This window comes from Lonchura striata, chromosome 6 (assembly GCF_050655825.1).
Source record: "Lonchura striata isolate lonStrDom1 chromosome 6, ASM5065582v1, whole genome shotgun sequence".
Lineage (NCBI taxonomy): Eukaryota > Metazoa > Chordata > Aves > Passeriformes > Estrildidae > Lonchura > Lonchura striata.
In genome coordinates this window covers 25,618,017-25,639,994 of record NC_140708.1, presented here as the reverse complement: position 1 = coordinate 25,639,994, position 21,978 = coordinate 25,618,017, and the positions used below count along the sequence as shown (strand labels likewise).

At 38.4% G+C, this 21,978-nt stretch overlaps 1 protein-coding gene across 8 annotated transcripts in view; it reads right to left on the bottom strand.

The window, feature by feature from the left end:
* Positions 1 to 10,464: 10,464 nt before the first annotated feature.
* IDE (insulin degrading enzyme) overlaps positions 10,465 to 21,978 on the bottom strand; it is a 53,643-nt gene continuing 42,129 nt past the window's right edge. For all 8 annotated transcript variants that reach the window (XM_021536486.4, XM_021536483.3, XM_021536479.4 and 5 more), the window contains exons 19-25: positions 21,264 to 21,375; positions 20,041 to 20,208; positions 17,217 to 17,489; positions 15,246 to 15,307; positions 13,795 to 13,867; positions 12,033 to 12,100; positions 10,465 to 10,838 (exon numbers count right to left, since the gene is read on the bottom strand). In XM_021536486.4, the coding sequence (XP_021392161.1) occupies positions 10,743 to 10,838; positions 12,033 to 12,100; positions 13,795 to 13,867; positions 15,246 to 15,307; positions 17,217 to 17,489; positions 20,041 to 20,208; positions 21,264 to 21,375 (852 nt within the window). In that variant the 3' untranslated portion in view covers positions 10,465 to 10,742. The remainder of the gene's footprint in view (positions 10,839 to 12,032; positions 12,101 to 13,794; positions 13,868 to 15,245; positions 15,308 to 17,216; positions 17,490 to 20,040; positions 20,209 to 21,263; positions 21,376 to 21,978) is intronic.

The following is a 21,978-nucleotide window of genomic DNA, read 5'->3' as shown; positions in this document are numbered from 1 at the left end:
CTCTGTGGCCCCAGTGAGCAACTATGGAAGATTTCTTCTGTCATAGTTTGGACACTTAATGGGAAATGGTAGCAGATCTCTGACAGTCTTACAGCTTGAAGCAGGGAATTGAAAATTAGGTGGTAGGGAGGACTTCAGATTGATCAAGGTCGTGTGCTTTATGAATTGTATGAGGAATCTTCCAAACATCCTGAAAATTTGAATGTTGAAGCTGCTTAGGTGGAATTGGATGAAAGTGAACTGCAATTTCTCAAGGATATGGGTGTTTTTAAGGGCCACATTAAGAGAAGAGATAGCACCTTATCACCACCTGCAGTGCTGTATGGCTGGAGATGAAAGCAAAAAGGCTGTCCTCCACAGCTCTCGGTGACTTCCCTGCTTATCCTATCCTACTCCAAGGCAAAAGATAAAACGTGCCTTCAGCAACACACATGTAATGAAGGAAGGACAAAGAGGTTGGGGACCAAGCCGTCATTGAGAAAAGTGCATGAGAGCTGGGCATTAATCTGTGACAGCCCGGGAGCTGCAGGAGGGTGTGGGCTGTGGGGGGATGTTGATCACACGTGGGCTGAAGGAGGCAGGTGACAAATGGCTGAGGACATGAGGACTGAGTCTGGCCGAGGAGAAGGACGTGGATCGGAGACGGGGAGGGGATGGGCGGGAAGCAAGGACAGTGGGTCTGTCACCATGCGGGGCTGGAGCGAGTGCGTGCCTCAGCCTTTCGCCGCTCTCCAGCACGGGCAGGACAGCGCTGGGCGCTTATCGCTCGGCCACACGCGTCCTGCCCGTGGCAGATAACGCGCCAGATAAGGCGCTGGTGTCGCCAGTGGTGTACCACTGAGCACAAGCTGTCCCGCAGTGACCCTCTCCTCTCGCTCGAACACCTGGCAATTGCACTTCCCAGCCTGTGCTACGAGCATGTTACCATCAAGGCCCCGCGATGCCAAACGCCGGGACAGAGCAGAGCCGTCCTGTATCCCTCAGCCCCCTGTGCGCCCCTCTCCCTCCAGCCTGCCCCGCAGGCAGAGCTGCGGCTGTTCCCATGCGCGGCTGTCGCGGTCCCGGCAGTGCCCAGCCCGGTGCCGGCAGTGTCCCAACCCGGTGCCCGCAGTGCCCAGCCCGGTGCCGGCAGTGTCCCAGCCCGGTCCCGGCAGTGTCCCAGCCCGGTCCCGGCAGTGCCCCAGCCCGGTGCCGGCTGTGCCCAGCCCGGTCCCGGCAGTGTCCCAGCCCGGTGCCGGCTGTGCCCCAGCCCGGTGTCGGCAGTGTCCCAGCCCGGTGCCGGCAGTGCCCAGCCCGGTCCCGGCAGTGTCCCAGCCCGGTCCCGGCAGTGTCCCAGCCCGGTCCCGGCTGTGTCCCAGCCCGGTGCCGGCTGTGCCCAGCCCGGTCCCGGCAGTGTCCCAGCCCGGTGCCCGCAGTGCCCAGCCCGGTCCCGGCTGTGTCCCAGCCCGGTGCCGGCTGTGCCCCAGCCCGGTGCCGGCAGTGCCCAGCCCGGTCCCGGCTGTGTCCCAGCCCGGTGCCCGCAGTGCCCCAGCCCGGTGCCGGCAGTGCCCAGCCCGGTCCCGGCAGTGTCCCAGCCCGGTGCCCGCAGTGCCCAGCCCGGTGCCGGCAGTGTCCCAGCCCGGTGCCCGCAGTGCCCAGCCCGGTCCCGGCTGTGTCCCAGCCCGGGCAGGTTCCGGGGCTCGGCGCTCGGCGCTGCCCCGCACGGCCCCGGTAATTCCCGGGCACCGCCAGAGGGAAGGGGCGGCTGACAAATGGAGCCCCCGGGCTGCCCCCCGGGACCCTCGGCGTGAGGGGCAGAGCCAGGGCCGGGCCTGGAAAACCCCTGGAAAGCCCAGGAGTGAAGGGCGCGGGCAGCGCCAGGGCCGGAGCTGGTGGAGAAAAGGACGTCAGGCCGCCCAGTTCCTTAGAAAACACACACCGGGACTAGTTGTGCCATTTAAAAGTGATTTATTTTCTCTGATTAAGCATTCAAAGTTCCGTTTGGGTTTTTATCTGTAGAATCGTACAAACACGATTTTCATCTGCGGAACCAAGGAAATAATTCTCATGCATAACGGTGAGATGCACAACTCTTCACATTGTTACAGGGAAAAACAGCAAACCTTGTATAGCACCAAGAAGAATTTTAATTACAGTGTGAAAGAAAGGTACCACAAAAGCTTCTTGTTTCATGGTATATCATTTCAGCTGATGTTTTTACTCTGAACTATATGCTGTTTTCCAAGCAATGAAAATTAAGCTTCTTATTAAAAAATTAAAATATACCTGTTTAAAAAATTTACACTTTCTAAAAATTAAGATATTAGATTTTACTTATTTTCTTGCATAGCATATTTTGAGCTTTGAAACAGATAAGAAAATCTAAAAAAAAAAAAAACAAAAAAACAAACAAACAAACAAAAAAAAAACCAAATAAACAACCCCCAAATATTAACTTGTCATTTCCTAGTTTTCCCTTACTCTAGCCTGGTCAAACAGCAGGAACTAATTATTGAATATGTACGACTACATCATGAACTTGAACATTCCTCTGAAAATTTAAGCCTACAGTCCTGCTCCTTTATTTCTTATTATAAAAATGACACTAAAGAGTTCAAAAATTACTGTCCAATAAGTCACTTCTACTTGACTTTCAAAAATATTCTGGGAAGTGCCAGCTCTAAAGACTCAACAAGTGATCCAAAAATTCATACTTTAGCTCTTTTACTCTCTTCCATCACCATAAAAAAAACACCCAGTTCTGTTGTTCATTTTAAAAATGAAGAACTAAATATGACAAGCAATTTCAAATACTTATGCACATCTGCTACCTGCAGGCACAGGTAACTGGTTGGAAATAGCACTAATTACTGCACTATAAATACTGCAAAAGAGGAGATATAATTAAACTTTCTTTTTGACAAGAAAAAGGTAGCAACACGTAACATTAAATCGAACCAAAGGAAAGACCTGTTGAGTGAGGAGATGTGATTTGATGTAGTTGCTGCTCAAGAACAGAACTTTACGCTTGCCCAAAGCTTCTGAGATTGCCAGGGGCCAGTAAAGGGAGGGCTGCTCTCCTCTCCTGGTAGCTTTGGCCATGCTCACTGTCAGGACCAGGAAGAAACTCCACAAATCCTGCAGAGCTGCTGTGGCTCTGTGGGCACTGTAGTGCTCTCCATCCTCATTACAGCTCCCCAAACTGGGCACTCTCCTGCAATGCCACAGCACCAGAACTGTGCATGGTGTAGCCAGGACATTTCTGTTATGGCTGCTGGGGGCACTCAACATGTTCAGTGTACCAGAAATTACCACCAGCCTAAGTAGAATAATTTACTGACTGTGCTATCCCTCATAGCCTTATTGATTATACACATAAATTGACACTTGGCTTTCATTTTGAGCTGCAGTCCATTTTCTGAACAATTGCTTCTGCTGGGCTGCTGGTCAACCAGATCTATTAAATCTTTCCACACAGTTTTGAGAAGGTATATTATTTACTTCAGCTTAAGAAAAAGTGCCAGATTCATTACACTACAGATGTACACTTCACAAAAGTAGACAGACATCACTGTTTTGCTTGCATGGTGCACGGTGGCTCCAGGGGATTAGCAAGACAGCTCCTCTGGCATCTCTGTCACAGATCTCTGTGACACCATTGCCAAAGTGAAGCTCAGTCCAACGATCAATGAAACTATGTGACTCTGATTATTTCTATCCAAGAAAGAATGTATCTGTCTACAAAGATACTTGTGTAATATTTCTATCCTGTATGTGGATCTCAGATATAAACAAAAATATTAATGTTACAAGACTTCCAGGACTATTAGCTATTCAAAAAGTATTTAAGATTATTTTAAATGACTAGCCAAGAGTTTATGCCAAAACCATTGTTAAGATATACATATTCTGTAATCTAGGGCTATCAATCCACTACAAGGCAACACATTTACTCCAGCTCTCAGGCCAGCTTAAGGATTTAGTTATCAATTATCTCAACTGCCTTTATTTTTTGGTGTCTGTTGGGTAGAACATGTAGAGCTAATAAAGTCAATGAGAAATTTTGATAATTTTATTCTGTTGCTTTCAAAGAAATGTAGGACTGTTTAGACACTACAAGGTGTCCTGAAATTAAGGTTGTCTTCACTCTAAATTAATCAATTCAACATTTAAAAAAAGCCTAACACATATTATTAGCTGTACAGCACCACAATTGTGCATTGGTAGTTCACAGAGTAACATGACCTCTTTTTCTAGGAATTTATAATTTTTACACAATGACATGACAGACAGACATTATTATCAGACAAGAAGTGCAAAATGACATGCAACTCATATGCATTATCTTCCATTTCAACATTATTTTTATGAAGTGGCTCAAAGTGTGGGCCAGCACCCCAGCTCACACTTACACTTTGTATACATTGAGCTTATACATCTTTTGCGTTTTCACATTCATAGTACCTTTAAACTAACAATTACTGACATTTAAATTCAAGTGGACAATTTAAACTACAAGCATTCTTTATATATGCATTCTTCAAGTTACACAGAGCCTACAAGCTATTCCACTCTTAAACATTCCACTCTTCCTACTTCCAGGAAAAGGCTGCATAAGGTACATTCTTCTGAGCTTATTCACAGCAAGAGAATCATGTTGTGCATACATCAGCAGATGAGTCCTGCTGCAGTTGAGTAGCACCTGCTTTCAAATTATTTCTGCAATAGTTTTACTTGCTTAAATCTCCCACTTTGCTGAGCTCCAGCAGCAGCCCAGGGTGGCTCTCCAGCCTTGGACATATTGTAGGTGCCATATTTGTTTAACTTCATGGGTAAAGCTTCCCAGGATTAGAAGACAAACTAATCACAGAAAAAATATCCTAGGGCATACACAAGCTGCCTGCAAATGGTGTGTGCCAGTGCTAAAGGGACACCAGTGACACTTGGGGCTGGTGTGACAATGGCAGTGTCTGCTCACCTCGCCTTGGCCAGGGAAATGTCACGCAAGGCGAGGTGAGCAGGGCCATCTCTGCCTTTGAAGGTCACACAGAGTAGCAGAACTAAACAATCAGCTTGTGGAGATGACAGATCCAGTTATACATACAGATACCTGTGTTCCTAAAATACATTTAATGCCACAGAATTGTCACTATTACTTTCTCTTCCTACAATTTGATCTAGAAATAATCAGTGAACAGAATTATTTGCATAGATTTTTTTTCAGACTCTTGAAACTTCCCCCTTAACAGGTATGTGCCAGTGAAATAATATGTGTATCTCCCAGTCAAAACAAATAACTTCACTTGGACTAATGGGTTTTAAGAAATTGGTTGTTAAAAACACTTCTATGCCTCTGGCCCTGCAGGACTGTTAGCAGGCTGAAGGTTACTGTAATGCCAATAGGACAAAGTGAGGAACTTTCTGACAGCTGACTGACTCCAGAGCACTGATGGGCACTAAGCCTGTGAACTTCCCTGGCTTTCACATGCATGTACAGATAATTGTTTGGGTTGAAATCTGTCCTGCTAAACTGACTTCATTCCAAAGCCATTTGTAAAGTTTAAAAAATATTAGGTGAACCATTTTTGAGTATTATTACTGTGAAATGTTTATGTATTTCTGATGTTTTAAACTGGTTCCAACATTACCCTGTCAAGTGCACCACTTTTAGTACTATTCAGGACATTTCTAAGATCTCTGTATGCTAAAAAAACATCACATCTAAAATTTATGTCTTCAAAGGGCTGCCTCAGTTTTCACTGACATTCACACAACCAGATTTTCTACATTCATACCCCGCAATACCATTTTTGCACATGCTCTGAAATGACTCAGCCTTAACCATGTAAAATGCATTAGTATTGGTCTCCTACATCTGCCTGGAATTCACAAATAGCTGTTCTTCTTTCTCTGCCACAGAGAAAGGACTCAAAGGACTCACAGGAGTCCATCCTTTACAACAGACTTCATATTAAACATATGCTTTTCTGTACACAACACAGTGGTCAGCTGAAGTTACCAAAACATCAACACCAGTTCCATTTTCTATTAGATTCTTCCCTAGCCTGTTCTTCCCACTTTCCAGGTTACTAACATAGGCTAAGGACCTCCTCATTCCCCTCTGTGGAACCTGTGCTGATTCTGTAAGTGTTTCCCACCAGAGCAGGTGTGTTTGAGCCTACAAGTACCACAGGACATCCAGTTCTGTGTACGGGTGGAGGGGAGGGCTGGAAAGGGTCCTGAGTTCCAGCTGCTGCTCCAGTAAAATTTTACATGCCTTTGGTAGTCACTGGACAAGTACCACAATTCCTTACTTCCATTTTTGAAAAGGAAGCTGAGCAGACAGTGAAAATCTGTAATAGAGATCCGATGCAGAAAGAAGCACATCTAACACTCAGTAAAGTGACAGCAAATCCCCAGAAAGAAGTAGGATTTAAACTTGGATGCCTCTCTCTGGAGTTTCCCAAAGGCTAAGACTGGCCACTTCCTTGCACTTGGAGCAATCCCATCCATTGTATCTTCCCCCATCCATTGAACAGTCAAGGAATTCATTTAATTGGGAATTTTGCACTGCACCACTAAAGACAGCCTTTAAAAATTAACAGTGCCAAATGCTCATCACTGTCATGTCTGCATCTTTTAATGCTGTGCTTGGGCTTAGAAATGTTATTAAATTCTGTTTAGATACTTGAGTTCAATTAAGTTGATTTAATTGTGACAATCTCTTGGCCCTTGGGCCTTATACACTTTGTTCCTTCGAACTGCAATTCAAATTTCACTCACTATTACCATTATATTCCACCCACATCACATACTGTAACTTACATTCTTTGAATGGTAAATAGAAATGTTTCAAAAAAAACCTTTCAGCAGAATCTCTATAGGCCAGGCTTCTTTTAAAAGTCCAAGGTACAAAAGGGGCCTGACTTTCTGATCTCCTCTGGCTTTAAAATACCCAAAGGTGCCTTGTATTAGCAACAAAAAACTGACTTGCAAACTAAATATTTCAGAGCTGGATTTGAACATCATGTTAGGTACGAGCTCAAGCAAAGGCCTCAGTGTCACTGTGGATGATCATGTCAACTCAATGGTCACCTACTGAAAAATGTACAGAAATGTACATTGGGAATAAGAAGTGGAGAAAAGGAAAAAAAATGTAAAATATGTTTCTTTGCTTTACAGCAGACCTACAGTAAAAACACACCAACCAGTTTAAGTAGGAGAGAAAAGGTAAAATTCTGCTGATCCTGTTTTAAAACAAGAGCTAAATAATAATAAATGAAGTTAAAAAGGTGTATAACACTTTTGTAGATGCTATGATTACACTGTGGAACACATTATCAATAAGGGCTGCTCACATCCAAGAGCTTAAATAAACTGAACAAGCTCAAGCATTCTTTTATGGCTTAGTTAAAGTACAGTATTAGTTAAAGTAGATTTGGATAACTCGATTTTTTCTAAGACAATGTCAGTAAGTCAAGACTTACACCAACCCCTAACAACTGGAAGTGGACAAAGCCCTGGCACTGGGGATGAGTTATTTTCCAGGTGGGCTGCTGGAATTTCTTTCCCCCATGAGAGTACCAGCCACTATTCCCAGTGCCAAGGACAAAACCTGTCTCCCTTAAGGCTGCTCACTGTCATGTATTTCTTCAAGGAGTCCCCTCAAAGAGCAGGAGTGCCTGCTGACTTGTATCTTTATGCTGTCAGAATTTACATTCTTTACTACTTCAGCAGTCACACGCTCCTAACCTTTTGAAACGCACTCTTTTGGTGTGCATAGAAGAAAGAAAATGACCAGGCAAAGTAATTTCTCCAAACCAACACTGTAAAGCTGCACCAGGCAAGATTCAGTCTGGCTACAGCCATGCCCTGAATTTACAGGTTCAGATTTGATAATTAAAATTCTGTCTTGTGCAAATACTTCTGCCTTTATATTACTAAGTTTTTCATACACTTAGAGGGCAACAGACGTAGATCTACCTAAGAGGTGTGGGATGCCATGTGGGGAAGTCCTCTGAAAGTCCCCAAGAAATGCCTGGGAGCATTTCTGCAGCAATGTTATTTGGCCTAAACTAGTCCAGCTGGATAGCAGAAAATCCCATTTAATGTCTAATAAAAAACATGCACAGACTGATAGATGTAACATTACCAGTATGCAAAAATTAAAATGAAACAAATTAAGAACTCCAAACATTAAATTCAGATTGTTTATTGTAAACAGAATAACTCTAGCACTCTGTCATACTGGCTGTGTCACATGCACCCAATTCCACATCAACTGCTTAAAATAGCACTTGCAAAAATTACAGTTATGTAATAATAATTTATGGTTTCTTACATAAACTAATTAACAAGCACTAAAATTGAATTACAGTGTATTCTAGGTAGTTTTTTATTGCTTGTAGACACTGCAGCTTTGGATCCATTAAAATGAACCCATTAGTATGCCTGAGTTTATCAAAATTTACTGCTATATCAAACTCAGAAACTGTAAAATGCTGGAGAACACTTAAAAGCAATTGAAAGTTGCTGGAAAACTACATGGGTTTCCACATCCAATCACAGAACTTTGAGGATATACATATTTTCCTCTGGAAAACATGATTTATGAGCTGAGTGTTAGATACACTACTATTCCAATTTATTTATATAATCTGTTAAGAGTTGCTAGTACTTCCATGAAGATATATATATATATTTATTTTTACACACAATAGGAGCCATTTCATTATATTCACCATAAGAGTGGTATGTTTAAATACTAAATCCCAAAATATATATTTTTATATGTTGTCAAAACTTTTGTATATAATACAAATACTTTTACTAAAGGAAAACTATAAACAAAAGTGAAATGCAAGAGGGCAAAAAAACCTCATATGGAGGATCCATGAAAAATGTGAGCAGAGACATCTTCACTGGTTTTGTTTATACTGTATTTATTTTTTTTCCCTCTTCATCAGGCTAAAAATTATGATAGTGGCCTTCCTTGGCAACAGGTTACATCACAAACTCCCACTGAATTTATTAAAAACATACTGAAACATGTACCATTAACCTTTAAAACAACTTTTAAATGCACCATATTTATTCAGTTAGAAGAGACTCACAAATAAACCCAACTTAAGGTCCTTTTCCTGTCAAGCATTCATTTCATTTGGCCTCAGAGCCAATGTAAGAACCAACACTGATTCAATCACAGAACAGCCCTACTGACTACACCAGGATTCTGATGTTTGATGCAGGCCTGTCACATCAGGGCATTACTTTCAGGCTCTTTTAGTAAGAAGCAAATTCTCACTAACACCTCTGATGAGCAGCTTTTATACCTTCAGTGCTTTACACACTCTCTTCTGTTTAAGTGACATCCCTTTTATGAATTTGAGAGGTAGGAGAACTTCATGCTCCTTGCCTTTTCCTATTTGTGTCCCAGCACAAGACCACTCTGCAGAAGTCAGTAAAGTCAGTGAGACACCTTATACTGTTTTATCATTTTGCTACGTTATGGAATATATATATATATATATCTATATATATGAACATTATTTCAGCATAGTTCTTGATCCTTCTGAGTTCTGCACAGCCTTCTTCCCAGAAGCAGGAGCAAACCCTTTGTGATGTAACCTGAAGCACAGGCTGTGCTGTAGAACTGCTACCCCAGCACTGCACTGTCACAAACACCTTGCTGAAGGACAAGAAGGACCCATACAGGTATGAAAATAATGATGTATCTGACTCATTAGAGAGCCTCTATTTGACATGCAGCTGTTCTTGAGTAAAGAAGTTGTGTGTTTTTAAAGTTATTTGCATTACTGAGTGCTTTGCTGGACTGAGACCCAACATAACAGCTGAGGCAAAACAGACTGAGTTCTCCATCAGCACATACACAACTGAAAACAAAAAATGACACCAAAGACGGTATTTGATAATCCAAATGAACAGTTCACAGTAATGCTGTAAAACTGAACAGGATGTTGACAGTATCAAGAGACTGGGACAACACTTTTGGTAACAAAAGTAAGATGCACTAATAAAGTGTTTCCAGCATTTTACTAGTTTTAATATAAAATGTCCCCAAATTTGTATAGAAAGATTAAAATCATGCCCTTATCTTCAATTATTCTCATTAAGACAATTCTCTCACCTGTTACTGTATTTTCAAATTTCCTTTTTTTTCAGCCTCACTGGTCTTCATAAAACTTAAATAAAAAATATGTTGGTTGCATTAAGGATCAATTAAAAAAGTATCATTCAACACGTCACTTCAAAAAAATGTGAAAGTCTCTATTTTTAAGAAAAATTTCTGACCCCATCCCAAAAAGGACTTACTTATCTCACCCCCTCCAAATCCCAATAAGATAATTATTGGGATACTAAACGATGTTTTTCAGGAGTAACAAGCACATTTCAAGCAACTTTGTTTGCTCTGGAGGGTTATTTCATCAAAATGAAATTCTGAAGGGATATGTTATTTTAAAAATATACTGCATCTACAAGTTTTTTATTATTGTTGTTTTTTCAGTTGATTTTGGTTTGTAACAGGTTGTCTGTAATACAAATGACACATGACCACAACTGATTTTTATATACCCTCTATCCCTAACACACAGCTAATGTCAAATGAACCAAGAAGGAATTCGGGACTTTCATAACGAACAGAACCATTTATCCCAATGATCTTTAATAATTTTGTTCATCATGAAGTCCCCTGAAACCATGTCAGCACTGATCATTTGCATGTCTTCATCCGTTGGGGTTCTTCACAGTTTTGCAGCCATGAAATTGATATGTGGTTTCACCAGTGGGAAGAGCGGCAGACTGCGCTTGAACTCTGTCATATTTTCAATCACATTTGGCTGCAAAGAAGTGCATGCAAGAAAAAGTCTGCTCAGTATCTTTAATCAGAAAAGTGGCAAATTCCTTGCTTTTCATTTTAACTGCTGCTACAGCTACATATAAATATACCTGTCTTGCTCTCTTCTACAATCTTAGTGATTCATACTTAATTATTACATTACAGTAACCTCCAAAACACAATGTTATTTCTTATTAAAGAACCGGTTTGATATTTATATAATGTCAAACAGCTATAATGCAATAACTGCATTGCTAGTAACATCAGAATCTCCAATAAATGCAGAGCTGATATTTTCATTTTCATTCTACTTCAGAGCACCCCACCTTGTCCTTTGAACATCAGAGTAAAATCATACCCATAATAGCTATTCTATGCACTATTATTTTTAGATGTAGTAACAAAGTAAGCTAATATTTCAGTCATAATGGCTAATATATCCTCATACTATTCATACAGAAATTTCTGCTCATGGCAATTATTTCACCTGTAAGGTCTGATGAAGAACACAGACCTACCACACTGTGAAAAGTTAATCACGTGTTGGGACAAACACTGCAATCCTTCAAGAAAAATCACTGAAGGTCCAGTAAGGGCCCAGTGCTGCCCTATCCAACCACAGAGAAATCTGTAATACTGTATGAAGAGAATTTGCCAGACTGTTTCCTCCCCAATTAAACACATTGACAGGAATCTGCATTAGTATTTTAGGCTTTAAGAAAATGACCAAGTAGTTAGTTTTGCTGTTGCTTTGGGGTTGGATTTGGATTGTTTTGGTTTTTTTAAACAAAGATGATAAATTCGTTGATGCATATGCATCTCTGTCTTGACACCTGATTAATCTGATCATATACAATCAGTATTTTCAGACAATAATCATCTGTATTTAATCCATAGTGCAGATACCCAGTGCAGTTTACTACTACTATTAGCTTTGGTTTCAGAGAACTAAAGAGAATCGAGGAAAATGGTCAAATTGATAAAAAGAAAAATCAGGAAAATCCCTGTTATTAGTGACGACAAAAATGCATGTCGAAAAGAGCTAAAACATCAGCCCCATGACAACAGCAATTTCCAGAGGTCTGTTTCTCCCTATAAATTCTTATTTAATGATACAAGAGATTCAGATTAAGAATCTAGATTTATAGATTAAGAATGTGGGCTAGGAATTTTTTTGTGTGTTGTTTCTTTTTACCTGTGGTAATGGTGGTGCTGGTGCCAGGTTCACATCGTTTTGGCATGGAAATTCTCCAACAACGGGGCCTATTTAACATCAGCAAAATTAATTTAGGACCATAATTTAATTACTATCTTTTGCATAACTGATAAATTATATCTTATAAGACGGGTTATCTAAATAAAGCACCTTTATTTAAGTATTTAAAGTAAAAAAAAATTCAATAATTAAATTTTGAAGTATCACTAAATAAGGTTTTTATAAGCATTTTGTTTATAAGGTTTTATAAACATTTTGCTTTTATATTACAGTCTGTCTTTAAATACATATATTAATCCATTATTTTATCTGAAAACGTGAGCTGAGGCAGTGGCTTTTATTCATTTTACTTACACATAAAGACAATGCAGAAATAAAAACTGCTAATCTGTTGATCAATCAATACTTAAAACTGCTTCTCAGTACAAATTATGAGAACAGTAGCAAATGCCAGTGGTACATACAAGAGCAGTGCAAGAACAGCACATAATTTGATAAGGATATGTATGCCTATAGAAGTGTAGAGGTTTCTCCAGGTACCAAAAATCTGGACAGCAACCCCAAGTATTCCCTGCTTAAAACCATACATGTCCTATTCCAATTACCCCAAAACTTATTTTTGCATTTCTAATATCTTTTTTTTTCATGGCATAAAAGAGGCCAGATGCCAGATTAAAAGATTTAGGATTGGGGAGTTGTTTTAGGATTTGTTATAATTTCTGTAAGTAACCTTGTCAGGCTGTCTTGCAAGCTCACCATTTTCTTGGGAAGGTACCATTCCAAGCAAGCAATACCCAATCTGGCAATGCAATTACTACACTTTAAGAAGTCTCCTCTAGATAGGAAAAGTTTTAGAACTATTTCTATTTAGCAATTACCAGCCATGAAAATTGTAAAGGTGCTTTGAAGCAAGTCTTCCTTACTTAGCTGCAAAGCTGTAACTTCTACTACCATAAAAATCAATCCTTCTGAGGCAGAAGGGAGTTTTCATGACATGCACGCAGTATCTGCTTTCCTCTGCACTACAGACAAGCTTTTAATGTTTTTGACTTTGCAAACAAATGCATGTTGGAATTTAAGTCCAATGGTGAAAGATTTGCAAAGAAAACCTTCAAAGTTTTTACTCTCAGTTTATTCATATTAACAAGAAACACTTCTAGCCTTTTCCTTCTTGAATTCTAAAACTGAACAATATAGTTTAGAATGCACAACTGATCTATATTACTTCAAAATAAAACCTAAATAAAAATTGACCTTCTCAAGTTTAAATTAAACTTTTGACATTCCCAGAGGTTTTAGTTTCTGTTTGTTTTCCCCTTTGAGGGTGCTTGAATACTGTTGTGGACAGTCATTGCTAGTTTGAAAAAAAAAAAAAAAAGCTCACACTGGATTGCTAACTGCACGTTCTAATTTTGGGCTTGTTGGGGGTTTTTCTCCCCTGTAGGACTATTAAAAAGTTTAATGTTTGTTTTAAAATATCTGCTTGAAAACAGAAGTATTTTAGGACATATTGGTTTATTATCAATATATTTCAGAATACTGATAAGCTGAAAAATTTGTCTAAAAAATTAACAAAAAATCTGAAGCACCCATGTGAAGTACACCTTTTCCCCTTAAAGAGTATATAATCTCCAAAGCTGAGTTTTGTTACAGTGGAATTGTATGATATAACATGTCTATCTGTAACTATGACTTGCAGGAACAGAAATTGATTAAATATTATATTCAGCACAATACTTACAGGAATCCATTTCCCTTGCAAGGACATGTACTGATACCTTGTGTCTTCTGGGAGCATCTATTGCCAACAGCACCTACAGTAAAAAATATCAAGTCCTTCAGGTGTAGTATCCCTTAGACATTATAAAATAGTAAAAAGAATAAGAGCATTTAAATTTTAAGTTAAGCCCTAAAACAGGGGATGACTTTTGGCATTTGCCTTCACGTATTATTAAAAGTCATCCATACAGTACTCCTGAATTATTTTACAGTCAAATTAAGCAATTAATGTACTGCTTGGAACTCAGAAAAACCGTAAGTAATAGAAATTCAGCCATTAATTATCATAGTATCAGGAATGCAACCTAAAATCTCTGTAGAACTTTCAAACCCTAGCAGTCTTCTGGATGCACATCAACCTGAACAGCCATTAAATTCAACTGGACTAGCCCACCAATCTAGCCTGTTATTACTGCTCTGGAATGCTGGATAATCATGTATTGAGCATTAGTGTAAGCAAAATAGTATAGACTCCTACAAACCCAGAATATGCACACTCATCCAAAAGTTCTCATTTATTAAACAACAGGTACTGAAATTCCATTTACTAACTTTGCATTTGCTGCATAACTTCATGTATGGTATTGTACTATTAAAAAAATTAAAAGTAAAGAACCCCCTCTGCCCAGCAGAGGAAAAAAGAAGACAGACACACACATGCCCATGCTACTTCATGGGCAGAAGTTTTTCCATCCAATAATAAATTCTGAAGACATTAAGTTGATTTTATTTTCCAAAGAACTCCGCAAGCTACCAGCTACTCCATAAATAATAAGTAATAAAACTTCATAAAAACTTTGCAATATAGTGAAACACCATTGTATACTACACATTTAAAACCAGAAATGATGATGTCCAAATTTTTTTTATACAGGTTGGGGGGACAGGACAGGGACACATTTGAATGACTTATATTGGATATCCGAGTTAAAATGTACAATTACAGCATCATTATGCTGCTCCTTTGCTCTGACTAACCATTAGAGGAACAAAAAACGCTTCTGATTTACATTTACAGTGAACAAAGCTTTAAAAATATCTGTTTCATTCACAATTCATGCCTGTAAAATAAGCTGAATCACTGATTGGTTGAAGGAAAAGATAAAAGAAAAATTTTTGCAATTTTGTCCAGGCTTGGTCATAGAGCAGCACATTTTATATCCATAAAGAAAAGATAAATGAAACAAGAATAAGAGCCAGCAAGGAGAAAACCACAACAAAACCCTATCATTTTCTGCAATTTTTACAGTTGCTATTAACTAAGTAATATTCAGGAAATAAAAGATACCTGCATTCATTTTATCATCTACCTAAAACAGGTGTCAGTATATCCCTTCAGGGCATGCACAAATAAGATTCAGTTGTATTTCCATCATTCTGAGCAACATTTTAGCAGCTGCATGACGAACTTACCTTGTAGAACTGTATAATGTCATCCTTGGTCAGGGTCTTCAGATAAGCCACTTCAATGTTATCTGCACAACAATAGTACAAATTAGAGCAAATCTGCAGATCACAGCTGGTTATTAGCACACTGCTTATACAAAGTATACTTCTTTCAAAGTCAGATGCTGTAATCGACTGCAAATGAAAAGCTTTTCATTGTTATCTTTCAAGTCAATACTTGCTTCACTAAAAGTGTCAGTAGAACCTTGGCAGAAAATTATGCTTCAATAAGTCTATTTGATTTGATTTATTGAAAAATGCACATTTGAAGAATACTGGTGCACTGTGGGATATTCAGTAGCAAAATAGATATGCCTGCTCTTGTATATTATCTTCAAATCAGTTACACATTTCTAATGCAGACTGGTTATAGATGGCTTTTATTCACAGTTAGGAAACAGGATGGTAGGACATACTTTTACAGAACTGTCAAAGAATGGTGCCTACATTCCCCTTAAAAAGTAGTCACATCTTTAAGATATCTGGGGACAATGTGTTTCAGTCGCTACATTCCTTCATATTAATTAACTGTCACGGACTAATCACCTAATATCATTGCTGCTTAAGCAGAAAGGTTTCCTGTAGGCGTGCTTGCTTTTCTTAGGATTAGCAAGAAGATCAAGGAAAAAACACGTGCAAGAGAACAGAGAGCAACCAAGCCTGTAATGCAGGCTGTAAGTAATATGAAGTTCTATATGGAGGAAATACAAAAATCAACAATACAGTTTGGAAAACTAGGTAAGATTTGGGAGAAAACAGTAAAAGTAGTAATATTTAAAATGTACAAACAAAAAAAATCTTCCTAAGGCTGGAATATGAACTTTGGATTTTGACAATCCTAGTCATATTAAAATCATGAATGATATAAAATTACTAGTAGGCAGAAGGGAATTAAAGATACAGAAGTCAAGGGAAATAATAAGTGGGATTTAGGTATTAAAAATATGGCTACACTTAGCAGTAAGAAATTACAGAGAGATACTATTGATCCAATTATGGTATAAACAGAAACACTTAAGGCTGAGAAATACCACACTACTTCATCAGACACAAAAAAAGTACTTGAATGATAAGTTTCCATTCCACTTCTTAGGCTCAGGCATAAAACTTTTCAGTAGCTCTTATTCTCTCTACACCAAGCTAGATGACGAGTCAAAACTCTTCATTATTAAACAGCTCAGTGAGTCATTGTGAAGCAAAAGGACTGTATTTGCTATCATGGAAAGGCAATATGGTACACATAAAGCAGAAGAGAAGTCACAGAATACAGAATGAGTTTTATGGAGGAAGCATATTATGCATGAAGACAGAAAATTACAGCTGTGAGTAAGAGGCGAGACATTAAACTGTCAGGAAAAACTGATCTGTACCTAAACTGATTTTTTTTTAAATGTTAGAAACTGTATTACTAATGTGTCTAACTGTATTAGTAATGTATCTCAGTATTTTAAAAAAATTAAAATACATTTTAAAAGTATTTAAACAAATACAAGTTAAATACTATGTAGGACCACATAGTAAATAAATGTCAGTCTATTTTCAGTAATAATACTAGAGGCTGGATCTCATTTGGTCTCTTACAAACCTATAATCTTCAAAGCACCACAAATGAAAAATAACGAAATAAATTAATGTTTCTTCAAACCCACTCTAAGCGGAGAGCTGAGACAAATTGTATGTTAGTTAAGATACCTGCTGCTGCATCTGTCAGCACTCCCTCAAAACAACTGCACAATGCAAAGAGAAACTGGGTTCATATGAATGTGTGTACTGTCAGGAATGTCAGTGTGTATCTGACTGCATCACAGGAAATAGACAGTAAATTATGTATAGGCTGTGTAAAAGTTTAAGTTGCTCCCAAATGAATATGACACTCAACAGTCACAAATGCAGCCACACTAGAGCATTCAGTTTTAAAGGAATTACCATTTGTCTTACCTCTGTCAAAGTTATACTGCTGGGAAATAATTTCTCCCCAGTATTTAGCACATTCTGCAGACAGCTTCTTTGGTTTGTCTAGACGACGAATTGCTAAAGCTTGGATGTGTTTTTGAAAGGCCTCTTCTGTCATGTCTTCTATGCATTTCTCCATAGTTTTTAGGAACGCTTCAACTCTGCTCTCTAAATAGTGTGGTGGCTTTTCAGATTGGATAATAAATCGCAGTCCTTGGATACCATTTGCCCGACGTGGGCCACTGAACACAATGTAACCTTGGCAAAACAAGAAGAGCCACAAATGAAAAGAAATCCTTTGTCACAGCCTTGATTTTGCCAAATGTAGCACATTTGGCAGGAAGGCAATGCTGTGCTAACTTAATTCTGTGTTACAAAGAAAACAATGCAGGTTTTCAAAATGTGCCACTGAATTTTTTTAGAACATCTTTATTTCACTGAGGTCAATATCAATTTAGGGGAGGCCAAGGAGGAGATAAGGCACACTGACAAAACAAAAGCAATTCTGTCATCAGGATCAGATTACAGTTTTTGTCTACCCTTTTAATAACAAATCAATCACACTTCAGTCTTTTAAATGCTGTTTTATAGTTTTCTTACAGATTCCTGATGCTCATGTCAAAACTGGTTACAGTATTTCAGAGTTTTTATCTGAACAATTTAGAAGTATTACTGTGAGTACATTTTGAATGCTTCCATTTATACATCCCAGCATTTTACACAGCAGCATGACACTGCTGATTTATGCTCTACTTCTGATCCACTGTACCCTGCAGAGTTTTCTACAAAATTGCTACCTAGCCAGTTGCTTCCTGACTTGTATCTGTGCCATTGGTTGTTCCTGCCAAACTGTTCCTAACAAATTGCATCTTGTCTTCATTCAAGTCATGTTTCCAAAATGTCAAACTAATTTTAAATTCTAACTCTATCTTCCCACACACTTGCAGCCTCTCCCAAATTAGTATTATCTGAAGATTCAGTGAATATCCTCACTCTTCTATTATCCAGAATTCTGATGAATATAGCGTGGAACACTGGATCACAACAGAGCTGTGTAGAACACCATTTTCCAAATTAACTATTCTCTATTCTCCAGTCATGACCTTCTATGTATCCTGATGTGTAGTTCTTCCACCTAGGTACTTTCATAACAGTCTCTCAATTATCTTCCATGAATTTAGAACTAGCTTGAAAATTTATTCCATGTTTTCCTGGAGTTTGAATTAAACTGACTGATCTATAATTTCCCTGTTTCTCTTTCCTTTTTTTTTTTAAGGAAACATGTAACATTTAGCTGTGTCTATCTTTCTAATACCTTATCATCCACAATTTTTCCATTATAAGACTTTTAATTCCAGGATTTCCTAATTTCATTCTTTGGAATAGAATGCAGAGTTCATCGCACATTGAACTTTTTAAGAGCTTCTCAATTAATCTGATTAATCTGTTATTTTCCCGTTCAAAAGTAAGACATGAACTTTGATTCCCAGTGTTTATTTTGGAGGTCATCTGGCCACAGCTGATAAATTTTAAGTATAAACTAACTAAGCCATCCTGAATTTTCTGATTATTTGAACATTTTGATTTTAATGATTTGAACACTTTTTTCCCATCATTGTGAACTTTTCTCCCCCACTTTCTCATACTGCTTTACAATTTATTGAAAGAATTCTTGTTACTACTTCTACTGTTTAACAAACTGAACTTCTAACTCTTTAACTTCTTTTTCCCTAAGCTTTCTCAGAAATCTTACTAAGAATTCCATGAAATATACTGGATTTTGATGGTATTTCTGCTGTCTCCCCTCCTAAGTCTCATGAGCTCTATCATTTGGCAAATATGAAGTGCTGGACACTACACTAGTTCTTCCTAAGTTCCACCCCGCCTCTTTAGTTGTTACTGCCAACTTCTGTACAAAACCTGCCACCAGCACATTTCAAAAACCTATTAAATAACCTAGGTTCTATCCTATTTTCAGCAGGTATATAGGCAGTTGAAACTCCTATGATGAATATTGTATGGCTGGTTCTGCTAGTTGCTCACAAAAAGCCTAATCTTGCCTGACATCCCTGGCAGTCATCACACTGAAATATTTGTCTGCTTCTCACCTTTGGAAAACCTGTACTTCTCCTCACCAGTATTACAATCATGTGAGCTGTCATACAATGTCTCTGTCTCTCCTTCTTACTCTGTTTGGAATAATCTCCCCAGTTCTCAGCCTTACTGGTTCATGTAACAATTATCTGTACTTACTGGTGAACAGCTGTAGTCTTAAAAAGCCTGAAATGTATTTGGGTTTTCACCAATATGGTAGTTTACCACTACCCACACAACAGCATTTCCAAGATAGGGCTTAAAATTTAACAGTTGGACTCAGTGATCTTAGACATCTTTTCCAACCTAAATGATTCTGTGATTCTATGAATCATGAAATGCACCTAGAAGTAGGGTCACAAGAAGGAAACATCAAACTATTATTGATTTTTTATGAAGATCTAAAAATTTAGGGGACTGATCCTCCTTTTGGTAAATTCTAACATGAAGTTTTCTGTACAGTGCTCACACTTTTTTTGAGTTGGAGCTGATTTCAGATCTTTCAGATATCCTAAAAATCATGCCTGCTTGTTCTTATTTTAGACTCTATGCACAGTAGAATTTCTTTGAGTCATGAGCAGTTGATTTACATTTACCAAGTGCCCTTTAAATGGCATTCAGTAAGCAGGGAGAGAGCACCTCCTGCTCAGGTCTCGTGCGAGCGCGTGACTGTGACAGCTCGTGTGCACAGACACCGCCGCTCCTGGGAACTCACCTAACTGCTCCTGGGTGCGCAGCGTATTGAAGCACGGCTCCGAGATAATCTGGCAGAAGAGCTCCAAAAACATATTCTCAGAAGTACTCTGCATGTCTGTCTGGTAATATATCTCAATGCCACAGTTGTTATGAACCTCATTTCTCTGTTGGTATACAAACCAACCTCCTAAAAGACAAAGTTAAAATATTGAAGTTTATTGAAGTGTACATTCCTACTGTTGACAACTAAAAATAAAATGGTCTAAGGTTCATGGATTTATACTAAGTGGTTTAGGACTGTTAAAGCAGAATTTCCACTAAGAGCATACTTTTCATGAGAGAAGAAAAGAATGTATCATTTTACCATCAAAATGTTGCCACTTGGAAATATTAGCAAGTAAATTGAAACTGGCTGCTTCTCTTCAAGCAAGTATTTTTGGAACTGCAGTGAAATTCTACATTGGCTTTACTGTGTAAACAGTTTCTAAAGACAATCTGCCAGAAATTATTGTGAACATAAAAAATAACTCAGCATTTTAACAACTTCTTTTGTATATGGTAGCTCACACAGATGATCAGCTAGGGGTAATTTATCTTGTCTGTACAGCTACGTATGTCACCACTCCCAGCAATACCTTGAACCTCCTTTTTACAAAAAACTTCCTTCACCATGGAAGTAAAAGCATACAAGTGCTACAAGACCAAAAAAGTTTATATAAGAAAAAAAGAAGTTATTTGTTTAAGAACTTTTTGTTTTTGCCAAGAGTCATTACATGCAATTTTTAATGATCAATTAATACTCAGAAATGCTCAAAGAATTGTGTTTACTCAAATATATATACTCTGTGTAGCAGAGACTGGGACAGGGCTCTTATTTCCATAAATTGTAACAAGTGACTTGGAACTGAAGTGCAGAATTGTACGATTATAGAAGGGCTTTGAATTGACAGTCACCAAAAGATCGTCCACATCATCCCAAGAAGTCCAATTTACATATACAAATTAAAAATTAAAACAAAGTAATTGCCAAGTATACTAGAAAGGTCAGGTATTAGTACATAAATTTATCAGTAAAGCCACACCCTAACTATATTTCTGAATTTTAAGTTTAGAGTAACTTGAAATAAGTTTGACTTCAAACACACTCCTAACAGCACAGTAATATGCATTTTAAAATGCTGCGAGCAAGGGAAATCTCAATTTAATGTGCCTTATATATCATGAATCAATAATTTAACTTACTGTCAGGAAGCTGCACTTCTCTGTACCTCACTAGCTGACTGGGAAGGAGTGGCTTTGTATGAGCATGCTCAATGAGAGTATCCTCAACCATCTGCATAATTCCTAATGCAGCCTGGAAAAGAAAACATAAGAGGATTTTTAATGATCATTAGTTATTCTGTATTTAACAGCAGCATAAGACTTTCTAATTACTGATGGTGCTGTGAGAGAAAAGAAAAAGAATCAGAAATAGACAGTGGAGATACTGTAATTCAAGACAAATATAGTAGAAGTTAAGTAAATGAGAGGAAGTGGGAGTGTGGAGGGCAAGAGTTTTTTTGTGTCGTCTTTATGTTTAAATTGTCTACACATTTAACTAATCCTACTTCTCCCCAGTGCTTCTGAAATTAAAGCTCAATGGGGTCATTTTTTTTCCACTTTCCTTCCATCACTTGATGTGCTCATCTTTCAAAGTGAAAATGAGATATCTCAAATGTATGTCTGAAAGCAAATGGCATTTCAGTAGATGAAAATTTTAAGGAAACATATGGTTAAGGTCAAGAATGCATTTCATTGATGTGTTGGTGGTGTTAAGACTCACTGCCCAAATTTTATTTTATTTGATGGATTACAATAATAATTTTAAAAAATGTAAGGAGTGAAAAAAAATCCAAAGTCATTACTTTCATTCAAGGATTTAATTTCAATAGCTTCATCTCTTAAGGGTTATATGTTC